Source organism: Lepus europaeus, chromosome 5 (genome assembly GCF_033115175.1).
Source record: "Lepus europaeus isolate LE1 chromosome 5, mLepTim1.pri, whole genome shotgun sequence".
In the NCBI taxonomy this organism is placed as follows: domain Eukaryota; kingdom Metazoa; phylum Chordata; class Mammalia; order Lagomorpha; family Leporidae; genus Lepus; species Lepus europaeus.
In genome coordinates this window covers 29,709,450-29,733,518 of record NC_084831.1, presented here as the reverse complement: position 1 = coordinate 29,733,518, position 24,069 = coordinate 29,709,450, and the positions used below count along the sequence as shown (strand labels likewise).

General features: G+C 46.7%; 1 protein-coding gene across 2 annotated transcripts in view; it reads left to right on the top strand.

Moving 5' to 3' along the window:
- The window catches only part of MTF1 (metal regulatory transcription factor 1), a 60,562-nt gene extending 36,527 nt beyond the window's left edge, over positions 1 to 24,035 (top strand). Inside the window, exons 7-11 of one of the 2 annotated variants that reach the window (XM_062191004.1) lie at positions 2,693 to 2,773; positions 12,624 to 12,726; positions 13,397 to 13,974; positions 16,929 to 16,989; positions 18,503 to 24,035. In XM_062191004.1, the coding sequence (XP_062046988.1) occupies positions 2,693 to 2,773; positions 12,624 to 12,726; positions 13,397 to 13,974; positions 16,929 to 16,989; positions 18,503 to 18,930 (1,251 nt within the window). In that variant the 3' untranslated portion in view covers positions 18,931 to 24,035. Of the gene's footprint in view, positions 1 to 2,692; positions 2,774 to 12,623; positions 12,727 to 13,396; positions 13,975 to 16,925; positions 16,990 to 18,502 lie in introns of both variants that reach the window. The other variant, XM_062191003.1, reaches the window with a different exon arrangement.
- Positions 24,036 to 24,069: the final 34 nt, after the last annotated feature.

The window sequence follows — 24,069 nt, the reverse complement described above, 5'->3', positions numbered from 1 at the left end:
TTTTGCTTTTCGAATAAATTAAAATATATTTTTTCAAAAAGGACCTTCTCCTCTCCAGTTTTATTAATAATAACTACCATTTATTGAATGTTGAACATGGGCCTGGCACTGTACTGAGTGCTTATTTTATTTTATTTTTGACAGGCAGAGTTAGACAGTGAGAAAGAGAGACAGAGAGAGAGGTCTTCCTTTACCATTGGTTCACCCTCCAGTGGCCATTGTGGCCGGCGCACTGCGGCCTGCGCACCGCGCTGATCCGAAGCCAGGAGCCAGGTGCTTCTCCTGGCCTCCCATGGGGTACAGGGCCCAAAGACTTGGGCCATCCTCCACTGCCTTCCTGGGCCATAGCAGAGAGCTGGCCTGGAAGAGGGGCAACTGGGACAGAATCCGTTGCCCCGGCCGGGACTAGAACCCGGTGTGCCACAGGCAGAGCATTAGCCTATTGAGCCGCGGCGCTGGCCTGTACTGAGTGCTTTTATATGGGTTGTCCCACTCAGAAGAACTCCAGAAGTCAGTACTACTACTATCCTTCCCATTACGGACAAAGATAACAGAGGGAAAGAGAAATTAAATAACGTGCTTAAGTATCCAGAACTTACAGTTATTCTAATTTAGGCACATAGTCTGATTCTAGACTCCAGTTCTTTTGTTTGTGTCATAAAAGACAAAGTAACATATTTGTAAGAACAGACTGTGGGCCACAGCTGCCTGAGTGCAAGTCCAAGCTCTCTTCAGAACACATGACCTTGGGCAAGTGACTCCTTTGTGGCTCAGTTTAAATGCATTGAAATTTGAGAGAAATGTTCTGCTAAGCTTCATTTATGAAATTGTAGTCAATTTTCTCATTTTTATAAAAATCCAAGGATAATTTAGCTGCCAGCATTAAAGTACCCCAGTGCCCAGTCCTCAGACTTCACCTCTGGTCTTTGTGTCCATTCTCCAACAGATGGAAATGTCTTTCAGTCTTGAGCTTTACAAGCCATCGTTTTGCCTTTGTGTCCCACGTTGGTACCTCCATTCTGGGCCTCTCCCTGAACTCCAGTCTTGCATATGCAGCCACTTACTCCACAGCTCCACCCAGATAGCATATACTCATCTCAGCTAACATGTCCAGACCTGTTTCTCCTGCAGTCTTCCCATCTTAGTGAAGAGCAACTCTGTTTTTCTCATGACAGAAGCCATCTAATGCAGCTGTAGGAAATCTTTTTTCTGCCAAGAGCCATTTGGATATTTATCATTTGTGGGCCATACAACGTTTTTAACTTAAAACTTAGCCTGGGCCGGCGCCGTGGCTCACTAGGCTAATCCTCCGCCTTGCGGCGCCGGCACACCGGGTTCTAGTCCCGGTCGGGGCACGATCCTGTCCCGGTTGCCCCTCTTCCAGGCCAGCTCTCTGCTGTGGCCAGGGAGTGCAGTGGAGGATGGCCCAAGCGCTTGGGCCCTGCACCCCATGGGAGACCAGGAGAAGCACCTGGCTCCTGCCATTGGATCAGCGCGGTGCGCTGGCCGCAGCGCGCCTACCGCGGCGGCCATTGGAGGGTGAACCAACGGCAAAAGGAAGACCTTTCTCTCTATCTCTCTCTCTCACTGTCCACTCTGCCTGTCAAAAAAAAAAAAAAAAAAAAAAAAAACAAACTTAGCCTGCTATAGCTTTTGAATTTCAAGTCCTGCCTGCAATTGCTTTAACAGGGACAAAGCAAATGCTTTCTCAGGCCTCACGTGGTCTGTGGGCCAGATATTCCCCACCCCTGAATGAAAGAGAAACTCCTACCCAGCATTCCTTGTTCCTCTTATTTCATAGCACTTACCATCTTGCATACTGTGCATATATTTGTTTCTTTTTCTACTAGAATGTAAGCTGTGTAGGGGCAGGAACTCTGTTTTGTATATTATTGCATCCCTGCACCTGAAGTGGTACCTAATACATAGTAGACACTCGATGAATACAAGAAGTCCCTCTTTATGGGAAAGGAAATGGTCCAGACCCCCAGTGGCCGCCTGAAACTCCAGGAGTACTGAACGCTGTGTTTACTGTGCTGTTCTGTTTTCATACTTGTGATAAAGTTTGCTTTTTAATTTAAGCACAGTAGGTTCATGTGAATAGCCAGTGAGTCATGTGAAATCACTTGGTCAACGATGACACTGATTATACAAATATTAATTTCATATCCTCATAGCTTTTGTTACTCTTGGGCATGAGTCATTATATAGTCTTGTTTTTATTTATTTATTTGAAAGTCAGAATTAGAGGGAGAGAGACAGGGAGATCTTCCATTTACTGGTTCACTCCCCAAATGGCTATCATGGCTAGGGCTAGGCCAGGCTGAAGCCAGGAGCTTCATCCGGGTCTCCCATGTGAGTGCAGGGGCCCAAGTACTTGAGCTATCTTCCGCAGCTTTCCCAGGTGCATTAGCAGGGAGCTGGATTGGAAATGGAGCAGCTGGGACTCAAACCAACACCCATATGGGATGCTGGTTATCCATGACAGGTTCTTCTAAGAATATGGAGATTTTAAAAAATGAAATAATGTTTTTAACCCTGTTTTGGATGACTCATTCCATCCAGGTGACATCTAAACATTGGGAACCTGATCATTAAATAGTTGAAATCAGGTGTTTTATTACATGTAATATGTTATGCTACTGTAAATCCTGATTTTGTTATTTAATTAGAATTTTGTTTTCTCTTACAGGATACAAATCACTCACTTCATCTGAATGCCTTGAGCCTTCTGTCCACAGAAGATAGAATTTTGGGAGAAAATTCCAGTAGAGTAAGTATACACTAAGATATGGATGCTTGGAAGATAGATTCAAGAATTGAGAACTGGCCGGTGCTGCGGCTCAATAGGCTAATGCTCCACCTGCGGCGCCAGCATACCGGGTTCTAGTCTTGGTCGGGGCGCCGGATTCTGTCCTGGTTGCCCCTCTTCCAGGCCAGCTCTCTGCTATGGCCCGGGAGTGCAGTGGAGGATGGCCCAAGTGCTTGGGCCCTGCACCCACATGGGAGACCAGGAGAAGCACCTGGTCCTGCCTTCAGATCAGCGCGGTGCGCCGGCTGCGGCAGCCATTGGAGGGTGAACCAACGGCAAAGGAAGACCTTTCTCTCTGTCTCTCTCTCTGTCCACTCTGGCTGTCAAAAAAAAAAAAAAAAAAAGAATTGAAAACTTCCCTTTGACAGTTAAATTGAAGAAGGCCAGTCTTTTTGAAGTCTTCTAGTTTTTATTATTTAACCCCTGACCATTTAATATTTATTTCCTTCTCCTGAGAGGAGTTCTTGACCAGAAGAGGTTGTTCTCTCTGATGCCTAAAGCCTTTTGACCCACATTACTCACTGGATAACCTTCTGACCCTAGAAACTCTTTTTTTTATTCACTTGACAAATATTTATTGAGTGATTGCTTCATCATGCACCGTGCCAGTGCTGGGCTCATTGTGGTAGTAGGTATGGTTTGCCCTTGAGGAACTTAAAGTCTAGCACTGTAAGATGTGGGCAGAATTCCAGTTTCTGCACTTACTCAGACCCTGCTGTTGGACCAGGTCTAGTCTTTTTCCCTGTTAAACTCGCCCCACTGAGTTTTGGAAGGGAAGCTCCTGTGCAGGCCTCCACTGGAGGACAGAGACATTCTGTCTTACCTGATTGTTTGCTTCATGCTGATTAAGCTTTCCTGCCATTCCTGTTGCTCTGGGATGGTAGTCATAGAACCCTGCGTTGAGTCAGAGCTTGTATAGGTTCTTTCCTGAGAATCTGAGCCTTCTCCTGTGATGCTAACACTGATTTTGAGTCTGGATGTTTTTGTCCCTTTTTTGTAAATAAATACAGCTTATGCTAGATTTTCTGTGACTATATACGTAATGAATATGTGTAATGGGAAGGTTTAGGAGTACTTTGAAAAATTTGTGGAAAATTGAATTAAAAGATGTTTATTTTGGTGCAGAAAAGTTGAGATTCATGCATAGTTTCCTCATAATATGCATTTTCCGTGAATCTTATTTTTATTTTAAAGATTTATTATTTGAGAGGCAGAGTTAGAGGGAGAGATCTTCCATCTGTTGGTTCACTCCTGAAATATCCACAGTGGCTAGGAGCCCAGAACTCTATCCAGGTCTTCCATGTGGTAGGCAGGAGCGCAATCAGTTAGGCTGATATAAGTTGCCTTCCCTGGGGCATTAACAGGGATCTAGATCAAAAGCCAAGCAGCCAGGACTCAAACCAGCCCTCATATGGGCTGCTGGCATTGCAAGGTACTGCTTCACCCCCTGCACCACAGTGCTGCCCCTTCCATGAATCTTCCAAGGTTGCGTATTTGAGGAGAGCCTGCATGAGTCAGGAATGCTGTGAAAATGTTCCATGCCCACTGAGTCTAGCAATAGTGTCTAAAAGTGCATTTTAAAATGCATTTATTCAAAAGACATATCGTTCATACACTGGATGAGGGGGCTGTGTGGCCCAGTGGGTGGAGCCGCTGCTTGAGACACCAACATCGCATACTGGAGTGCCAGTTCAAGTCTACACTGTTCCACTTTGATCCAGTTTCCCGCTAATAAGCCTAGGAAGCAGCAGATGATGGCTCAAGTACTTGAGTTCCTGCCGCTTGGGAGACCCAGATGGAGTTCCTCACTTGTAGCTTCAGCCTGCACCAGCACTGACTATTGAAACCGTTTAGTGAGTAAATGAGTGGATGGAAGATATCATTCTCTCTTCCCTCCCCCTCCCTCCTTCCCTCCCTCTGTCCTTTCAAATAAGTAAGTAAGTAGCAAATAGTTTTTTAAAAAATAAAAAAGTGGGGCCAGCATGTGGTATAGTGGGTTAAGCTGCTGCCTGCGATGCTGGCATCCCATATGGGTGTCATTCTGAGTCCCAGCTCCTCTACTTCCAATCTAGTTCCCTCTAATGCTCTTGATGGGCTAAGTGCTTGGGCCCCTGCACCCACGTGGGAGACCTGAGTGAAACTCCTGGCTCCTGATTTCACCTGGCCCAGCTCTGGCCTTTGCAGCGTCAGTCAGCAGGTGGAAGATCTCTTTTTCCCCACTGCTCTTATCTCTGTAACTCTGCCTTTCAACTAAATAAGCCAATCTTTAAAAATAAGAAGAGGCTGGTGCCGCAGCTCAATAGGCTAATCCTCTGTCTGCGGCACTGGCACCCCGGGTTTTAGTCCCGGTCGGGGCGTCGGATTCTGTCCCGGTTGCTCCTCTTCCAGTCCAGCTCTCTGCTGTGGCCCGGGAAGGCAGAGGAGGATGGCCCAAGTCCTTGGGCCCTGCACCCACATGGGAGGCACCTGACTCCTGGCTTCGGATCAGCGCAGTGTGCTGGCCACAGTGGCCATTGCGGGGTGAACCAATGGAAAAGGAAGACCTTTGTCTCTCTCTCTCACTATCCACTCTGCCTGTCAAAAAAGAAGAAGAAATAAAAGGGTAATATGGAGAGAAGGGGTAGCTTGGGACGTAGTAAAAGGCATTGGTTGGGCATACCAACTTAATGGCTTATCCACCTCAGGCCAAGCTCCCTTGTCACCAAACAAGGTGGCCAAAGTCAGTGAAAACTCAGTCTTACTGACTTGAGTAGTCAGAGGGCAGAGTTCAGGGTTGTACCTGGAAGGTTAGGGGGATAGTCTGTAAAGGAATGTCATGAAGTGGGGAGCCCCAGGTTCTGTGTGTAAATTCTGCCTCCAGCTCTGGAACTGTGGATGTGTGGGATGGACTCTGAGTGTCTCCACTAAGGTTAAAGTACTGAACAAAGGTTCCAGGGTAAGAGAATTCAGATAAACAAATCCACACTCATCTGAGAAGTGTGACAGAATCTGTACAATCTCTACAAGTACAGCAGTCTCTACAGTATGTTATTTGCAATGTCCAGAGCAATCCAAAATTAGTAAATGTGAAAAAACAGGAAACTATTCCCCTACTTGGAGGAAAGGTAATGTATGAAGACAAACCCAAAAATGACCCTTGTATGTGTTAGAAATAATAGAAAATGATATTTAAGTAGCAACTGTATGCTCAAGAACATAAAAGAATATGTGTGTGATGATTGAAGAAATAGGAAACTTCAGTAGAGAAATAGAGACCATAATAAACCAAATGCAAATTCTAGAACTGAAAATTATATCTCGAATAAGAAATTCACTGGAAGGACTTAATCACAGAGCAGAAATGACAGAAGAATTAATTAAATTGAAGATAGATTAGTAGAAATAAGCCAATCTGAAAAACAGAGAGAAAAGCTTACATTCATGGGCAGGTGTTTGGCTTAACAGTTAAGACACATAGTGCCTGGGTATCAGTCCCAGCTCCTCTTTGATTCTATCTTCCTGCTAATGAAGACCCCGGGCAGCAGCAGGTGGTGGTTCAAGTAGTTGAGTCTCTGCCACCCATCTAGGAGACCCAGATTGCGTTCTGGATTCTTGGCTTTGGCCTAGCCTAACTTTGGTCTTACAGGAATTTGCAAAGTGAACCAGTAGGTGGGAAATCCGCTCTCTTTTTCTCGGTCTGTTTATCTCTGCCTTTTATAAAGAATAAGTAAATACATTTTTTAAAGAAGCACTTTATATAATTTTATGGCATATTCAAATTTCAGAACCAGTGTTCTCAATGAAATTTCTACATTGGTGACCTTAAGCCCTCCAACCTAAGATTTCTTGGTGTAATACTCTTTAACATGTAATATGTTAAGTGGCTTAACAGTCTGCTGTCTGGCCAGGACTGTTACATATGACTGAGGAGCTTTCTGGAGCCTAAGGGTCACCAGAGAAGGTAACCTGGTATATGGGGACATTAAGTACTTAAAAAAAGGAAGCCATCTCAGGGATATGGCCTGGGAAAGCAGTAGAAGATGGCCCAAGTCCTTGGGCCCCTGCACCCATGTGGGAGACCTGGAAGAAGCTCCTGGCTCCTAGCTTCGGATTGGCGCAGCTCCAGCCATTGCAGCCAATGGGGAAGTGAACCAGCGGATGGAAGACCTCTCTCTCTCTCTGCCTCTCCTTCTCTCTCTCTCTCTCTCTCTGTAACTTTGACTTTCAAATAAATAAATAAATCTTAAAAAAAAAAAAAAAAAAAAAGGAAGCCTTCTCTAACCATGATTCACATCATTGAGAGAGGAGTTCTAACCCTTGGAGTCCAGCCATGTGTTATTCCCCAGCATTTATCCCAGATTTGAAAATAGTTTGTTTTTAGTCTTTGAAACTATGGTCATAATTCCTTAAAACAATGTTGCTTTTATTTATTTAGTTAGTTTAATTTTTTTTTAAAGATTATTTATTTGAAAGTTGGAGTTACACAGAGAGAAGGAGAGGCAGAGAGACAGGTTATCCATCCGATGGTTCACTTCCCAAATGGCTGCAACGGCCGGAGCTACACCGATCCGAAGCCAGGAGCCAGGAGTTTCTTCTGGGTCTCCCACAAGGGTGCAGGTGCCCAAGAACTTGGGCCATCTTCTGCTTTCCCAGGTCATAGCAGAGAGCTGGATCGGAAGTGGAGCAGCCGGGACTGGAACCGGCACTCATGTGGGATGCCGGCACCACAGACGGTGGCTTTATCTGCTATGCCACAACGCTGGCCCCTTATTTATTTATTTGAAAGGGAGCTTCTATCCATTGATTCACTCCCCAGATACCTACAACAGCCAGATTTGGGCTTAAACCAGGAGCTGAGACCCCAATTCAGGTCTCCCACACGGTGAAGGGACCCACCCCGTCACTTGAACCATCATCACCTGTTGCCTCTCAAAGTTTGCATCAGCAGGAAGCTGGATTAGAAGTAAAGCCAAGACTCAATCCCAGGGACTCTGATGCTAGATGCATGCATTTGAAATTGCAACTTAACTGTCGTGCCAAATGCCCACCCCTGCTTTGCTTTCTTTTTTTCTCAACAATTTTTAAATTTTGTTTGAAAGGTAGAATCAGAGGAAGAGAGAAATCTTCTGTCTGCTGGCCCACTCCCAAAATGACCACAGTGGCCAGGGTTGGGCCAGGCCAAACCCTGGAACTCCATCCAAGTCTCTCACATAGGTATCAGGGGGGAACCCAAGCACTCGGGCCATCCTCCACTGCTTTCCCAGGCATATTAGCAGGGTTTTGGATCAGAAGTGGAGCAGCCAGGACTCAAACCACTCTCATGTGAAATGCCAGCATTGCAGGCAACATCTTAACTTGCTGCACCACAGTGCAGGCTCCTCTGCTTTGCTTTTTAAAAATGAGAACTTACTAAAATCAATTGGTAAATTTGTATGAAATAATCCTTTTAAGTATTTCTTAGCTACCATATGTGTATGTGTGTCCTAGCAATGAACTTTGATTCACTCTGGCCTTTTGTTAAAGGATGGTTGAAGATGCTAGGGAATAGCCCACTGAGCTCTGGCATCCAGCCTGGTCCCACACAGCTCTCAGTGTTTTGCCTGCTCTTTGCTCCTTGCTCCAGGCCCTGAACTCAGCCTGTTCCTGTCTTCTCTACTTTGGAGAGTTGTTCTCACTCACTGTGTTCTCAGAAGTTTTGCCTGAAACCTGGGAGTGGCTTCTGTACTTAACTTTTCTTTTTAATTAAAAAAACAATTTTTACTGGTGTGATATATACACAGAAAAGCTCATGTGTCAAATACAGAGCTTGATGAGTCATCACAATTTATCATTCCTGTGTGTTCAGTACCCAGCTCAAGAAACAGTGTGCCTAGCAGCCCTGCAACCCACCAAGCCCTCAATAGCCATTCTCTCTCCCTGAGGATAACCACTGTCTTGACTTCTAACAGTGAAGATCAGTGTCCTGGTTTTGGGTTTTTGTAATTTTGATTGTATACTTGGCCTAGGTCTTTTTCTCCCTATGTTATGTTTAAGAAATCAATCCATGTTTTTGCTTATAGTTATAGATCATCACTGTCGTTGAACTCTGTAACACTAAATGAATATACTGCACTTGGTTCTTCCTCTTCTTAGGCTTTTGGGTAGTTTTCTGGTTTGGAGCCATTCTAGGAACACTGCTTTTTTTTTTTTTTAAGATTTATTTATTTATTTGAAAGGCATAATTTCAGAGAGGCAGAGGCAGAGAGTGAGAATCTTCCATCCACTGGTTCACTCCCCAAATGGCCGCAATGGCCAGAGCTATGCCCATCTGAAGTCAGGAGCCAGGAGCTTCTTTCAAGTTTCCCACACTAGTGCAGGGGCCCAAGGACTTGGGCCATCTTCTACTGTTTTCCCAGGCCATAGCTGAGAGCTGGATTGGAAGAAGAGCATCCGGGACTCGAACCAGCGCCCATATAGCTTTACCCACTACGCCATAGCACCGGCCCCAAGCCCATTCTTTTTTCATCGTGTTACAATTGATGATGATTTATTAGCAAGTAGAACAAAATAATGACCACAAGGAAGTTGCAAAGTTTACAGCTTAGTGGTAGTGAGCCCACTGTCTGTCAACCTGGGTTTCAGCACTTCATTAGATTATAAAATAGTGGCATTTAAAAGACATAAACAAAATATCTGGCGACATTGCATATAGGAAGGATAAGCTGTGTTTCAGCTACACATATGGATAGGCGTGTAATTGGAAAATATATGTATGTGTATATGTAGTAAAATGTATCTATCTCTTTGTGTCACAAGGAAGGTGTGAAAGCCACACGGTGAGGCTTAACTCTGGATGACATTGCACGGAGGTTTCTGCCTTCTGCTTCCGTCATATTGGCATTCAGAATCACTGGACTTCCCTCTGTTTTTTCCAGGAGATGAAATCATGCTAAAGGGATTGGCCCCCTCCTGGTTTCAGAGAGCATTTTCATCTCGACCTCTAGATAGGTGGACACCCCTGAGTTCTCCATCCCAGAAGCAGAACTGTTGTCAAGTGACCCTGAAACACTAGCAGATATTAGGGCAAGATCTGGCCTGAAGATAGATTTTGGTTTGGTATATACAGTGCTTAGAAATTTTTCATTGTCGTTTTATAAATTAGTAGAATTTTATCTAAAAATCAAACTTTGAGAGTGGACATTTGGTATAGCAGTCAAGAGATCCATATCCTGTATCAGAGTGACTGGATTTGAGTCCCAGCTCTACTTCCGATTTCAGCTTCCTGCTGATGTGCACTCTGGGAAGCAGCAGGGGATGGCTCCAGTAATTGGGTCCCTGCCACCCATGCGGGAGACCTGGATTGAGTTCTGGGCTCCTGGTTTCAACCTGGCTCCACATTTTGTGGGCATTTGGAGAGTGAACCACCAGATGGAAGCTCTTTCTCTCTCCAAATAAATAAAACTGAACAAATAAAATTCTAAAAAATCCCAATAATGCCCCTTTTGTGGCTCTGGTAATCCTTGGTCAGTATAGTCCTGGACAGCATTCAGCGAAGCCCTTTTCAGCTGCCTGAGGGTGGGGCTGATGTGGCTCCGTGGGTTAAGCTGCCTGTTTTGACGCCCCCATCCCATACTGGCACGCAGGTTGGAGTCCAGGCTGCTCTGATTCAGGCCAGGCTCCCTGCTGATGTGCCTGGGAAGGCAGCAGAAGATGGCCCAAGTCCTTGGGCTCCTGCCACCCATGTGGGACACCTGGATGGAGTTTTAGGCTCCTGGCTTGGGCCTGGCCTGGACCTAGCTGGGGGATAAGGCAGCAGATGGAAGACTTCCCTCTATCTGTCTCTCACTCTGCCTTTCAGATAAATACATAAGTAACTAAATAAATCTTTAGGTAAAATAAACAAATGCCTTGGGGCATCCTCTCCAGTCTGTGGTAGCCTCCCTGTTCTTGCCCCCTCCTTCACTTACTTCTGTCCCTTGCTTGGACTTCTGTAAGCCTTTGTCACGTCCTTCTGAACGCAGGGGTAGAGGTAGACTGCAGGTAAGAGAATTGTAGTGTTCCTCCTTCCCTTGACTGAAGTGAGGAATGGTCATTTTATTAGTGCTGCCAGGCCCTGTGTTGTGGTGTCCTCCACCTTCATCTGTTTTTAAGTGTAAGACTGTCACTATTGTGAGTTGTTGTATGTTCCTTTGTATTGTTTTCTTGCCTTGTATATATAGTAAAATACCATAGATACTAAGCAACGACCTTGGAAGATATTCACAATATTTTATTATGTAAGAAAAGCAAGTTACTGGGTAATTGTATTGGTTCATTTTCTGTTACTAATAACACAATACCACAGTAGGCTTTAAAGTAAGGGACAAGAGTACAAGTGTGTGTACTTCCTGGTCTTTCCCTCTTCTTATTAAAGCTACTGGTATTCGATCCTGGGACTCCACCCTAATCCTAATCACCTTCCAAAAGCCTGCCTTTAAACACCCTAGTTTCTGGCCTCTCGGTACCTCACAGAGATTAAACTCCAACATGAGTTTCGCTGGGACAAAGCATGTTCAGACCGTAATAATGATATTATATATAGTCCAATTTCATGTGGATTTGGTCTCTTAGAGCAGGAATAAGGAAACTTTTTTTTTCTTAAAATTTACTTATTTATTTGAAAGGCAGAGTGACAGAGATCTTCCATCCTCTGTTCACGCCCCAAATAGCTGCAACAGCAAGGTCTGGGCCAAGCCAAAACCAGGAGCCAGGAGCTCCATCCTGGTGTCCCACGTGGGTGCAGGGGTCCAAGTTCTGGAGCAATCCTCCACTCCCTTCCTAGGTGCATTAGCAGGAAGCTAGATTGGAAATGGAGCAGCTGGGACTTGAACCAGTACTCCAGTGAGGGAGGCTGGCATTGCAAGCAGTGAGTCAGCCTTTCTAAACAAAAGACCAGGGAGTTTCAGGATGCTGGGTCTCTCTCTCCTCCTCTCCCTATTTCCCCCTCTCCTCTCCTCCATTTCTCCTCTTCTTCTCCCTCCTCCCGCTCTCTTTGTGTGTGTCTCTCTGTCTCTCTCTCTCTCTCTCTCTCTCTCTCTAACTCTGCCTTTCAAATAAATAAGTCTTTAAAAATAATAACAAATTGGCCGGCGCCGCGGCTCACTAGGCTAATCCTCCGCCTTGCGGCGCCGGCACACCAGGTTCTAGTCCCGGCAGGGCACCGATCCTGTCCCGGTTGCCCCTCTTCCAGGCCAGCTCTCTGCTGTGGCCAGGGAGTGCAGTGGAGGATGGCCTAAGTCCTTGGGCCCTGCACCCGCACAGGAGACCAGGATAAGCACCTGGCTCCTGCCATCGGATCAGCGCGGTGTGGCGGCCATTGGAGGGTGAACCAACGGCAAAAGGAAGACCTTTATCTCTGTCTCTTACTGTCCACTCTGCCTGTCAAAAAATAAAAAATAAAAAATAAAAAATAAAAAAAAAGAAGGGAGAAATTCCTTTCTGTTTAAAAAAAAAAAACAAATAAAAATAATAACAAATAAAGAACCAGACTGTAAAATATTTGAGGCTTTGTGGATCACATGGTCTCTCACAGCTGCACAACTCTGTTGTATCACAAAAGCAGCGTAGACAATACATAAATGAAAGGGTTTCTATGTTTGGGTAAAACTTTATTTAAAGAATTAGCAATCAACCTGCAAGTCATAGTTTTCCAACTCGTGTTTCAGAGCATTTGAGGACCTAATCTTTCGTTTAGTTGAGGTTTAAGGAAATACATGTCACATTCGAATAGAAGGTAGAAGCAGGATGCGTAGCAGTCCTGCTGCTCCGTGTGTTTCCTGTGGTGGCGAGTCTCATGTCTGTCTCTCTCCATCAGACACAGGACCAGGACCTCAGCACAGTTTCACCAGCAACCATCTTTAAATCAATGTTCCAGAATTCTGATGCTGCAGCGATTCAGGAAGATCCTCAGCAGACAGGTTTGTTGGCCAGACTGTCTTGCTGGGAGGGGAATTCACACACATCGACAGCCTGAATGACAGGGACAGTGAGACACTTCAGCCAGCTCTCTGTGAAAGGTCGGAAGATAGGGGCCTTGTGATTGACTTTCTGTGAAAGGTCGGAAGATAGGGCCTTTTGACTGACTTTCCTTAGCTCCTGAAGAAGAGGGTCTCCTTTTCTCATAGTCTTCTTGTTGGCTTTAAAAAAATGGAAGAAGCTGTGAGCCTTTTCTTCTGATGAGATGCTCCTATGTGGACAGCACCCAGGAACCCAGCTTCACATGTATAGATCAACCCTTGTTCGCATGACAGTCTGTCCATGAAGCTCCACAGTAGTGGTGTATTCCCTGCTCATGTCAGAAAACAGGTATATTCCTGGTCCAGTCTGTTTTCTAGAAAAACCTTAGGATGCCTTTTTTTTATGGTCAAATCTATACTGCTTCATATTTAGAAAGAGGTCAATCTCAGAACCTGGTACCTTGACCGGAGGTGTGTCAGAATATGAAACACAGAAAGCCAGCCTGCTAGCAATGAAGGAATTGACTCCAAGGGACTTGAGCTATCTTTTGTTTAGCCCATGATGACTGTTTTTGTGGCTCCTGTGAGGCTCAGGATGTGTATATACATTTCTATTTCTTTTTCTTGCCAGCCGCCTTGATTGAAAGTTTTAATGGTGATGCAGAGTCAGTCAGTGATGTTCCGCCACCCACAGGAAATTCAGCATCTTTATCTCTTCCACTTGTACTGCAGCCTGTCATCTCCGAGCCACCTCAGCCTCTGCCACCAGCCTCAGCTCCGTCTGCTCCTCCGCCTGCTCCCTCCCTGGGAACTGGTCCCCAGCAAGCTGCATTTGGCAACCCCCCTGCTCTCTTACAACCTCCAGAAGTGCCTGTTCCCCACAGCACGCAGTTTGCTGCTAATCATCAAGAGTTTCTTCCGCACCCCCAGGCACCGCAGCCCATCGTCCCAGGACTCTCTGTTGTTGCTGGGGCTTCTGCGTCAGCCACAGCAGCACCAGCCCCACCACAAAGTACTACTGAGCCCCTGCCGGCCATGGTCCAGACTTTGCCCCTGGGTGCCAACTCTGTCCTAACTAGTAATCCCACTATAACCATCACCCCGACTCCCAGCACGGCCATCCTGCAGTCCAACCTGGTCATGGGAGAACAGAACTTACAGTGGATATTAAATGGTGCCACCAATTCTCCACAAAACCAGGAACAAATTGTAAGTATTAGGTATAAATGTACCAGGTTGTGGGGGGAGTATATTTATTTACATAGGTGACACGTTCAGAGGCCTTTACTTCAAAAAGGAAATGGCTAGCATGAAATTCTTAGTCATTTTCCTGTAATGGAGTAGTGTCAATTCAGGGAATGCCGTGGTGAGTCCTTATAGTAAGGAGGCAGAGAAACAACTTTTAGGTTTACCTCGCAGTAGAGGCTTGATCGGATATTTCATCAACATTCCAATTGCCACAGCTAGTGCAGGGACGTATCAACAGCTCTAGAGGCCAAGGACTAGTTCAGGAAATGAGGTCATCTGCAAGGCAGTCAGGCTGAGCAGTCAGAGTGACAGGAGGTGCTGGCATGACCCAGTCAGATGGGACCAAGGCCCGGGAACCATGCGCGCTACCAGAGCCCGCCCCAGAACCTGTTTCTAAGGTTTGGTCAGGGTGGCTCTAGACAAGGCCTAGCAGTGTGCATGTATCTGAGCGCCTAGTGTTTGCCAGATACCACACTGGATGCTCAGGAGGGTACAAAGTGACAAACAGGACATCTTTTTTCATAAAAATGTACATTCTAGTAAGACAGCCTAGAATGCCTAAAAGAAAGTTAGTATTAGCAGTCAGGTACCAAGTGATGATAATAATGCTAATTTAAAAATAGTAGTTATTTATTGAGTCCTCACTGTGTAAGGACTACTGTGCTAATAACTAAATACCTTGTAAAGTTAAGGATGTAACATGTCAGTCAATACTTTATGTACACCATTTTTAGATTATGTTTTAGGTTTTATTGAACAGATAAAATTCCCATGTACCCTCACTCCAGGTTTCCCTGGTTATTAATGTTTTCAGTTAGCATGGCACATTTGTTAAGTGTGTAACAGTGTGTATAACAGTTACATAGTGGAACAGTGTGTGGCAAATTTGTTACCACTGATAAGCCATTATTGATAACATTACTATTAGCTAAAGTCCATAGTGTACATTCCAGTTCTTTCTTTGTGTTGGACAGTTCTGTAGGTTTTGATGAATGTTGGGTACCTCCATGACAGCATCCAGAACAGTTAGTTCACCACCCTAAAAACTCCCTGTAGGATGCTTACCCATCTATTCTCCCCTCCCCTTACTTCCATAGCAACCATTTATTATTATTTTTTTTTTTGCTGCATCTGTTTTCCTATATGTCATACACTGTTAAGTAAGCACTTTTTAATGTATTCCAACAGTCCCAAGAGGTAGGTATGATTCTACCAGTGAAGAGGTATGATTTTTCCAGGAAGGCTAAGTAAGTAGCCCAGCGTCACATGGCTCACACATGGCACAGCTGGGATTTGAGTGTAGGCAGACTGACCCCGGTGCCTGTGCTCTTGGCTGTTCCATTGTGCTATCAGAAGTGGCTTCACACACCTACAGCTTATTGAGTGGCTACAGGGGTCAGGTGAGACATGGTTAGGAGTTAGAGGAAGAAAAGAACGTAGTAGAGGGCCTGGCACTGTAGTGTAGTAGATTAAGTCTCCGCCTGCGGTGCCGGCATCCCATATGGGCATCGGTTCGACACCTGGCTGCTCCACTTCCGATACCTGCTAATGTGCCTGGAAAAGCAGCCAAAGATGGCCCAACTGCTTGGGGCCCTGCATCCACATGGGAGACCCAGAAGAAATGCTGGGCTCTTGGCTTTGGCTGGCCCAGACCCAGCTGTTGTGGCCATTTGGGGAGTTAACCAGCACAGGGCGGGAGGTAGGGGTGGATGTAGGGAGTAGGGGAAGTGTGGGTGCACATGTGTTTCAATTACACAAACCTGAAAGGGAGTTTAGGACTAAACAGTGAGAACACTGGAATTCCAGAAGTGGAGTGGCCACCACCGCTCGAGGCAGCACACCATGTCTAGCGGGCAGAGTCCCTGGAGAGGTCTTGGCAGTGTGTGGCCCAGTCTGCCCCACGTCGTTTTTCTAGAGCAGCCCTAGGCTGCCGTGTAAAGCAAGCACCACTGTTTTTCCACATAATGCATTTTCATGGACTCCGCCATTATTAAAGTCTCATCTCCTGTAACTTTGCCAGAAGCCCGAGTCTCTTCCTCCCAGAGTCATCTTAGACACATTTGTTTTTTCCTTAAAAGCATAAAAAGACTTTAAGATAAGCCCTTTAAGATAAGACTTGAAGAAAGCAGAACCCTTTAGCCATTTTACTAGGACGTGCATTAGAGAAATAAGGTAATTTTCCAGTCAGGATTTAGTAATAACATAAATAGCTAATGTTTACTGACTGCTCGCCCTGTGCCAAGGAGTCTATAGGCATCATCTCATTTATCTTCACAGGGTCCTTCAGGGGGTCTTTGGTTAACATTTCTACTTTTCTCAACAAGGAAATTAAGATTAAGAAGTTCAATCACTTGGCAGCAACTAGTAAGTGGCAGTGTGGGGCTTGTGACCAGGTGTGGCTGAGCCCAGGGCCCACCCTTGAACCATTCTGTGCGGCCTTCAGCACTACCATGGCCTTCACAGGGTTGTTTGTGAGAGGAAGCCTTAGCATGCAGCTTAATCCTGGAAAAGGAAACAACCAGCCAACCTGCAGCCTTCACAGAAGTGCTGGATGGAAGGGGTTGCAAAGCCTAGAGAGCAGGCCAGCACTGGGGCTGCCCTGACAAGACCCTCAGCTTGAGAACAGCAGCCTTGGAGGAAGCTTTGGATACAGCAACGCACTGGGCTAGGCAGCTGGGAGACAGCCAAATAGCAGGGTGCAAAGCTAGCTACACTGTCAGCACTGAATGTCACACAGTGCAGTGACCTCATATCAGAGCACAAACAAACATGCTCAGTGCAGAAACCTCGGAATACTGAAGGTTTCTGTCCTCCTGGATGACCGTTAGAGTTGGGAAGGCTTGAGCCCTTGGATGTCTGCCATCTCAGAGTGGCCATAAATGTATTGTTTTTTTTTTTTTTTTCCTCCCTAGCAGCAAGCATCTAAAGTTGAGAAGGTGTTTTTCACGACTGCGGTACCAGTAGCCAGTAGCACAGGTATGTAATTCTGTGTTGACTTTAAAGGCAAGTCCACTCTGAGCGCCTTGACACACAGGAAATTACTGCTTTGTCCTGTTTTTAAATCTTGTAAAAAAGAAATCTTAAAACAGCCTCCATTAAGTTCATCACATTGTATTGCGTGAGAGTACTTCATATTCTCATAACTATTAAAAGCCAGTGCACTTGTGGCATAAGTACTGTGTTTGACATTCTTTACTTTGCACTGGCCCCTTGCTTTCACATACAGCCTTTAAACGTAGCCAGAAAAAAGTCTGACTCACAGTTAATGCTAAAGAGAGCAGTTGTTAATTCACTGGACTCTTTCTAATTACAGTAATGAAGAAATAGCATCTGGGTCAGAGACTCATGGAGAGCTGAAAGGTCCTTTTATTCAAATCCCTTGTGTGGCAGATTAAGAAACTCGGGCCCAGAGAGAGGAAGTGAAGCCCCCACCACAGTCATAGGTGAACTTACGGCAGAGCCAAAGCACTGGTCCTCAGACCTCATTCCCACTGTGTGCGTACACAACATCAGCAAGAGAAAGAGACTGCCCACACGGGAGGCTGGCAATGTAAGAAGAGATTGGCTGGCATTTCCCTCGTGGCAAACACGGGGCCTGCCAAGATGAGTGAGCTCGAGTCTCTCGGGCAGGCAGAGTTAAGCCAGGTAGAGAAAGGTGCAGAAGAAAGCAAGCAGCACTGGGGCCGGCGCCATGGCGCAGCAGGTTAATCCTCCGCTGTGGTGCTGGCATCCTGTATGGGCACCGATTCTGGTCCCGGCTGCTCTTCTTCCAATCCAGCTCTCTGCTGTGGCCTGGGAAAGCAGTAGAAGATGGCCCATGTACTTGGGCCCCTGCACCTGCATGGAAGACCGGGAAGAAGTACCTGGCTCCTGGCTTCGGATTGGTGCAGCTCTGGCTGTTGTGGCCATTTGGGGAGTGAACCAATGGAAGGGAGACCTTTCTCTGTCTCTCCCTCTCACTGTCTGTAACTCTAATTCTCAAATAAATAAAATCTTAAAAAAAAAAAAAAAAAGCACCATGCATGTGCCAGGAAGCTCAGTGCTAGCTTCACCCAAGCTAGGCCTCTGCACAGGAGCCTGTGGGAAGCGCTGCCTAGGGGCATCACAAGAAGTGGGGAGGAGATGAGCATTAAACTCTCCAGAAAAACAGCAGCGCCCAGGGAATTGAGATCAGAGGGAGGACCCACAGGCCAAGAGACAGACAGAACGGGTCAGAGAAGTGGCGCGTGTGCTGCGGCTGGCTTGGAAGGTGCAGCAGAGAACCGCTGGGACTGCAGAAGGCATCGAGATCATGTATGTGGCCTTCTGAGGAAGAGGGGCTTTGTCTTGGAGGCAGGGGGAGTGTCCGAAGCCTTTTACCTAAAAAGGAATGTGGTCCAGTTTAGAGCAGAGCAAAGCCAAGACCACACTGCTTCCCAGCGTTCTCAGCTCTCACCCAGTCTGCCTGGCCCTCATGCCCTGCCCTGTGTCTTTCTCGCCTCTCTTGCAGGGAGCTCTGTACAGCAGATTGGCCTCAGTCTTCCTGTGATCATCATCAAACAAGAGGAGGCATGTCAGTGTCAGTGTGCATGTCGGGACTCTGCCAAGGAGCGGGCGACTGGCAGGAGAAAGGGCTGTTCTTCCCCACCCCCTCCAGAGTCAAACCCTCAGCCTCCTGATGGACCCAGCCTGCCGCTGCCTCCACAGACTTTTTCATTACCCCTGGTCCCCCTGTTGTCATCCTCCACCGCACCCTCTTCCTGTGAGCAAAGCAGACAAACAGAGACTCCTGCGTACTCTCAGACAGAAATAAGTGCCATGGATGTGTCAGAGTTCCTGTCCCTCCAGGGCCTCAGCACCCCGTCCAGTCTGATTCCCATTGAAGCACTGCTGCAGAGGGAGGAGGAGATGGGCCTGACCAGCAGCTTCTCCAAGTGAACAGTGTGTGTGTGCTCGCGTGCTCGCCTCCTGGAAGAGGGTGAGCAGGAGGCGCAAGGTGCCACGCCCACCATCATGGGGTCAGAATTTGAAGGATGAAGAAATCTACTGTTTGAATTCCTCGCCTTTCAGATGTGTTTTCTTTATTCACATACCAGGAGCATCCATTTTAAGGAACTGATCTTTGGGAAAAACAAAAAAAACAAAAAAAAAAAACAACAAAAAAAAGCTAAGTTATAAATGAACTGTTTGGCTGCACTGTTTGTCACTTTTGCTTATTGTCATGTGAACTTGGAAATTAAGGTTACTCGTGCGCATAAAAATTCTAAATGAAAGGGTGTGGTTTCCATCAATCTGACACTGCCCATCACTTGCACTGGGGTCTTTGTGGATTGGGCAGAAAGTTCAGTGTGTTGGGTGTTGCTCCTCCCTGTGTGTCTTTTGAGTCTGAGGCTCCAGACTGCTCTGAAGGCCAGCCCCTCACCCGCTCCGGGAGGGCCATGGCAAGGTGAAAGAGCTGTGAGACAGGCAGAGTTCAGGCGAGATGGCTTTGTTGTTTGCGCTTGGCGTCCGTGGAGCTCAGGGTGGCTAGCGCGGGGCTCATGCTGCAGCCCGCTTCCGCAGCAGGCCCGGGCCCAGGCTGCGGGGATGTGCTGGCTCTGCGGGGCCCTGGGCAAGTTGTTAAGTGTGGTCTGTCGCTGATGTGTGTGAAGAGCAGGCTGTAGCAACATGACCACAGTCTGCCTTCCTGGTCCCTGGTGTCAGCTGTGGGGATTGCTGAGCGCAGTGAATTGCCTTGGGGCACATGCCTGTTTTGTCCTAGAGTGAACATGTGGCTATAGCTGATTGGTGGTTGGTGGCCTGCCTGCCTTCAGTGACGTTTTCTGCCTCAGAGCAGAAGGACTGCATTTTGCTTATCAGGAGAAGGTACAGACTTAAGGGAGTTGGGGGTGGTGTGGAATTGGCAGGCCGTGCGTCCTGGTTCCAGGCGTAGCCAGGCTTTCGGTTGCCCCTTCCCCCACCTCTTCTTCTCAGCCTTCTGGATTTTGCATATACAGTGCAAACCAGGCTGTGGCTTGCTCAACGTAGTGGTTTCTAAACAAAAGGAAAAGACAAAAAAAAAAAAAGAAAGAAAAGAAAAAGAAAAAGAAATAAAACGATGATCTTATACTCAGGGTAAAACAAAATGAAAAACTCCCCCTTCCACCAAAAAGCCTGAAATGTTGCAATAAGTTATCTCATTTGGAATGTTGCATTAAGTTGTGTTAGAGGAAAGAAGGTTTTTCTCAGTTGTGTATAGAATTATATCCATCTGTCTGCCTTTGGCTCTAAGTCACTGCCTCTTAAAATAAGACATAAAATAGACTCCACACTGGAATGGAAAGTTCCTCTCGGCTGGCTCAGAAGCTAGCCGGGCCCAGCCTGTGGACTAGGCCCCTCGCCTCCCCAAGAGCGCCTGCCCTGCCTTGAGCTGCGGCTTAGAGCCCAGGCCGCTCTTCGGGTCAAGCGCAGCAGAAAGCAGCCCTCATTTTGCCTCGCGTTTCCACCCCGACGTAAAGAGATGTGCGTGGGTCACTCCTGCTCTCTGAGCCGGCACTCAGGGCCAGCCAGGACAGCAGACAGCAGATCACCTCCCTGCCTTCAGCTGGCACGTTCAGGGGCCGACGTGGGTGAGAGGATGGTGGTAGTGAGAGCTGGGACTGCGCAAGGAGAAACAGCAGCCGAGTTCATTCCAGGAGTCTAGCCAGGAGAATTGATTTTTTTTGACCTCCTGCACTCCCCTCCCCAAAAGGCTGGTGGGTTTTGGCAACCTTTGACCTCAGCACAAGTTGATAAGGCAGGAGGCATCTTCTATTACACACTGGGTCAGGTCCTCCTAGAACAGCAGCTCTGAGCTTGGCTCATCCTTGGTTGCCTCTGGGCCTTGCATTCCCCCGTAGGAAGCCTTGAGCTAAAGCCCTTGCTGTTTTCTCTACAACTTCTGAGAGCGCAGCAGAAGGGACCCCCAAAGTAGCTTGTATCAGAGAGCAGTAATGACCTTCCCACATGCCCATCCTAGGGTCACCTGGGATGCTGGCTGTCTGGGAGGTGGGGTAGGAAGTAGGCTCCCAGGGAAGAACACTGGAAGTGTCGATGGTTTAAATCTTGTTTTTTCCTGCTTAGCTAGGGCTGTGCTTGTGTTGGGCCCCACCCAGGTCAGTGGCTTTCCCACTCTCCACACATCAGGGGTGATGGAGAAATATCTTAAAAGTGTTTAGGCTGACAGATTTTTCTACTTGAAATATCTGCGTTCTGAGGGTGATTTTAGATTACAAGAGACTATAAGATCCAATCAGCTTTTGAAACATCAGGATTCTGTTTAAAACGCTAGCGAATGGTTGTGAAGAGCAGGTGTATTCCACAGGTTGGCTTCCAGCCTTCTCCCTCCCTGTCCTACCACAAGCCTGGCTTCTAGAACCAGGGACCTTGGAGAAGAGAAGACCCCTGGCTAGGAGCCAGAAAGAACCTTCATGGAGAGAGTGGTTTCTCAAACCCAGGAATGAACCTAGGATAAGGTTAGGAAGGATCCACAGAATTCTAGGTGGCGAAATTGAGCCTTTCTCCCCATGGTAACCATTTTCACCTTGTAGATTTCTACTTTGGCTCCACTAGCATCTCCAGTTAGACTGCGCCTTTAAAGAGTGCTGCTCAGCCCCAGGTATGGACTTAGGTGGTCAGGAAACTGGCTGGCACCACCACACTGAGCCATTCTCAGGCTGGTGGGCGGGGCACTGAGGGAAAGTGGCCCAGTCCTTCTGGCAGGGTCTGGCTAGTCTCATGGGGGCAGCACTAGGTGTGGTGACAGGAATGGTATCATTTCTTGAATTCCACTCCCCTTTAGAAGGAGATCATGGTACCAAGCCCAGGATGGGCCTTAAGATGTGAACACCTCTCTGGGTAGAAGGCGAGGGGAGAGTCAGCCAATTGGAGAGGTTGCCTTTCAGGGTCAAGGCAGTGGACTGATGGGATGAATGGAGGGTGGGTGGTTTTTCCTGCGAGACTTTGTATAATGCTGAATGTGTCCGGAGGGACAAGTTTGCAGAACCTCATATTGGTATATTAAAGAAATAATAAAAGTAAAAAGCACTTTAGGTTATTTTATCTTTAACCCAATTGCTGCAATTTCTTTTGTGTGTGTGTATATATATATATATATATACATATATATACTGTCCACAAAGTTTTATTTTTTTGCTCAGAATAAAAAGTTAAATTGAGGTGTGAAAAGCAAAGCACTTACCTTGGTGCAATATGTGTAGCTTGACAGCCGTTGTCCCATGTGGCCCGGCCTGGCCGTGTGTTTCCGGAAGCTCCATCAGCCCTGCGCTGAGGCTGTCCACAGGGAAGCTCCTTTAGGCATTCTCTCATCTATGCAAGCCTTCCCTGTGTGCCCGGGGCGCCCCCTCAGGCTTGCTGAAGAACTGCTCTGCGGGCTGTTGAGGCCCCTTGTCGTCACTTCTTGGTCCCTTGCCAGCTTCCCCACTTCACCATTACAAAGTGATGCCTGAAAGAAGGAACAGGTTGTTCCTAGGTAAGAACCTGGCACCTTCCAGACGTTCAGATCTGTAATCACGTCCATTGTCCTGCATGGTAAAGACTGCTCCCGTGTCACTGAAACCACTGCTTTGTGGAACTACAATGTCGCTTGAGAGTTTGTAGTTTCCTTACACCACCAATCAGAAATATGTTCGGAGGGATGGGAGTGGGAGTGGCGGTGAGGGGGTAGGTGACAGGAGTCATTTCGGGAGTGCTCCGCATACCACCTGCCTTGGCTGTTCCAGGAAGGCGGCCTCCAGCCGTCATTAAACCCAGCACACAAAGCTGCCATAATCTAATCTCTCTTATGGACTTTCTTCCTTCTCCCTTGCCATTTTATCCCCGGCTCTCAGGCTCTAGAACAAAGAAGTTATAACATGCACTTCAGCCAAAGCAGAAAGGTATTCACAGATGTAATATGCAAATGCTCCTGCCGTGAGCTAGACTGGACATTGGCCATTCCTTAATAATACTTGGGGATGAAGGAAGCAACGGGAGACCGATGACGCATATTTCTGATTGGTCTATCAGGTTGGCCTGTCTCCTCTCAAGTGCTCTCGGAGGCGTGGGGGAAAGGGTCCTGTCTCTTCTCCGCGCTTCAGGGAAGCTGCCGACCCCCGCCTGGGCATTCCTCACTGTAGGTCCTGTTAGAGAGGGCTTCGCAGTCAGCACTAAAAAATGCAAACTAAACTGGATCTTCCCACCAACGTGTACATAGTACAAGCTTTTTTACTGGAAGTGAGGTTTAAATCCACACACTGCCCCTTTGGTGGTGTGCCTGCTGGGCCAAAAATTGGGCGATAACGGCGTGTCACTTTCTCAGCTCAATGCAGTTTCTACTTTTCTTATGGAAAAATTTTTCATAAAACCTTTTTTCACCAACCCCAGGGGTGTTTTTTGCAATATCCTTGTAGTGGTGCCAAGTCAGAGGCGTCTCCTGCCCTTTCCCTCCCGTGTTCTCAGGCCTTGCAAGGACTGTTGGACTGGACAGCCGACGTCCTTTGTTGCGTTCTGGAGAAGGTCGGGGTCAGAGGCTGGTCCCTTTTCCTGTGAACTCCTCCTCCTCTGTTTGGGGAAGAGGACTGAGAACAGGTGTTTGCTGGACCCCTGGCTCCACTCTCTTAGCCGGGAAAGGCAGAAGCCCCCGAGAGCCTTCTTTTTGTGACGCATACTAATCATTGGCCGATGGTCTTGGTGACAGTTTTTTACATCCCAAGTAGTTTTATTTGGATTATGTAAGTCTTTCAAATTTATTTAGGTGTGAAACATGGGAACAACAGACTTCCACTGAGCGATATGAAAACGTTACAGGTTCAGTACTTCCAAAGGAAGAAACCTCCAAAACCCAAAAACGAATAAATATGAATTTGTATTTTTGAAGAATGTGAAATAATGGTGTTTGCTTAATTGCTCATTTTGTATAAACTTAATATTGTACTTTAAGATATCTGCTAAGAAGTGAAAATTTAACTTTTTGGAATTGAAAAAGCAATATTAAATACTAATGAAATCCTAATTAAATGCTTATTTAAATATGGCAGCATCTGTGGTATTTCTTCCCAA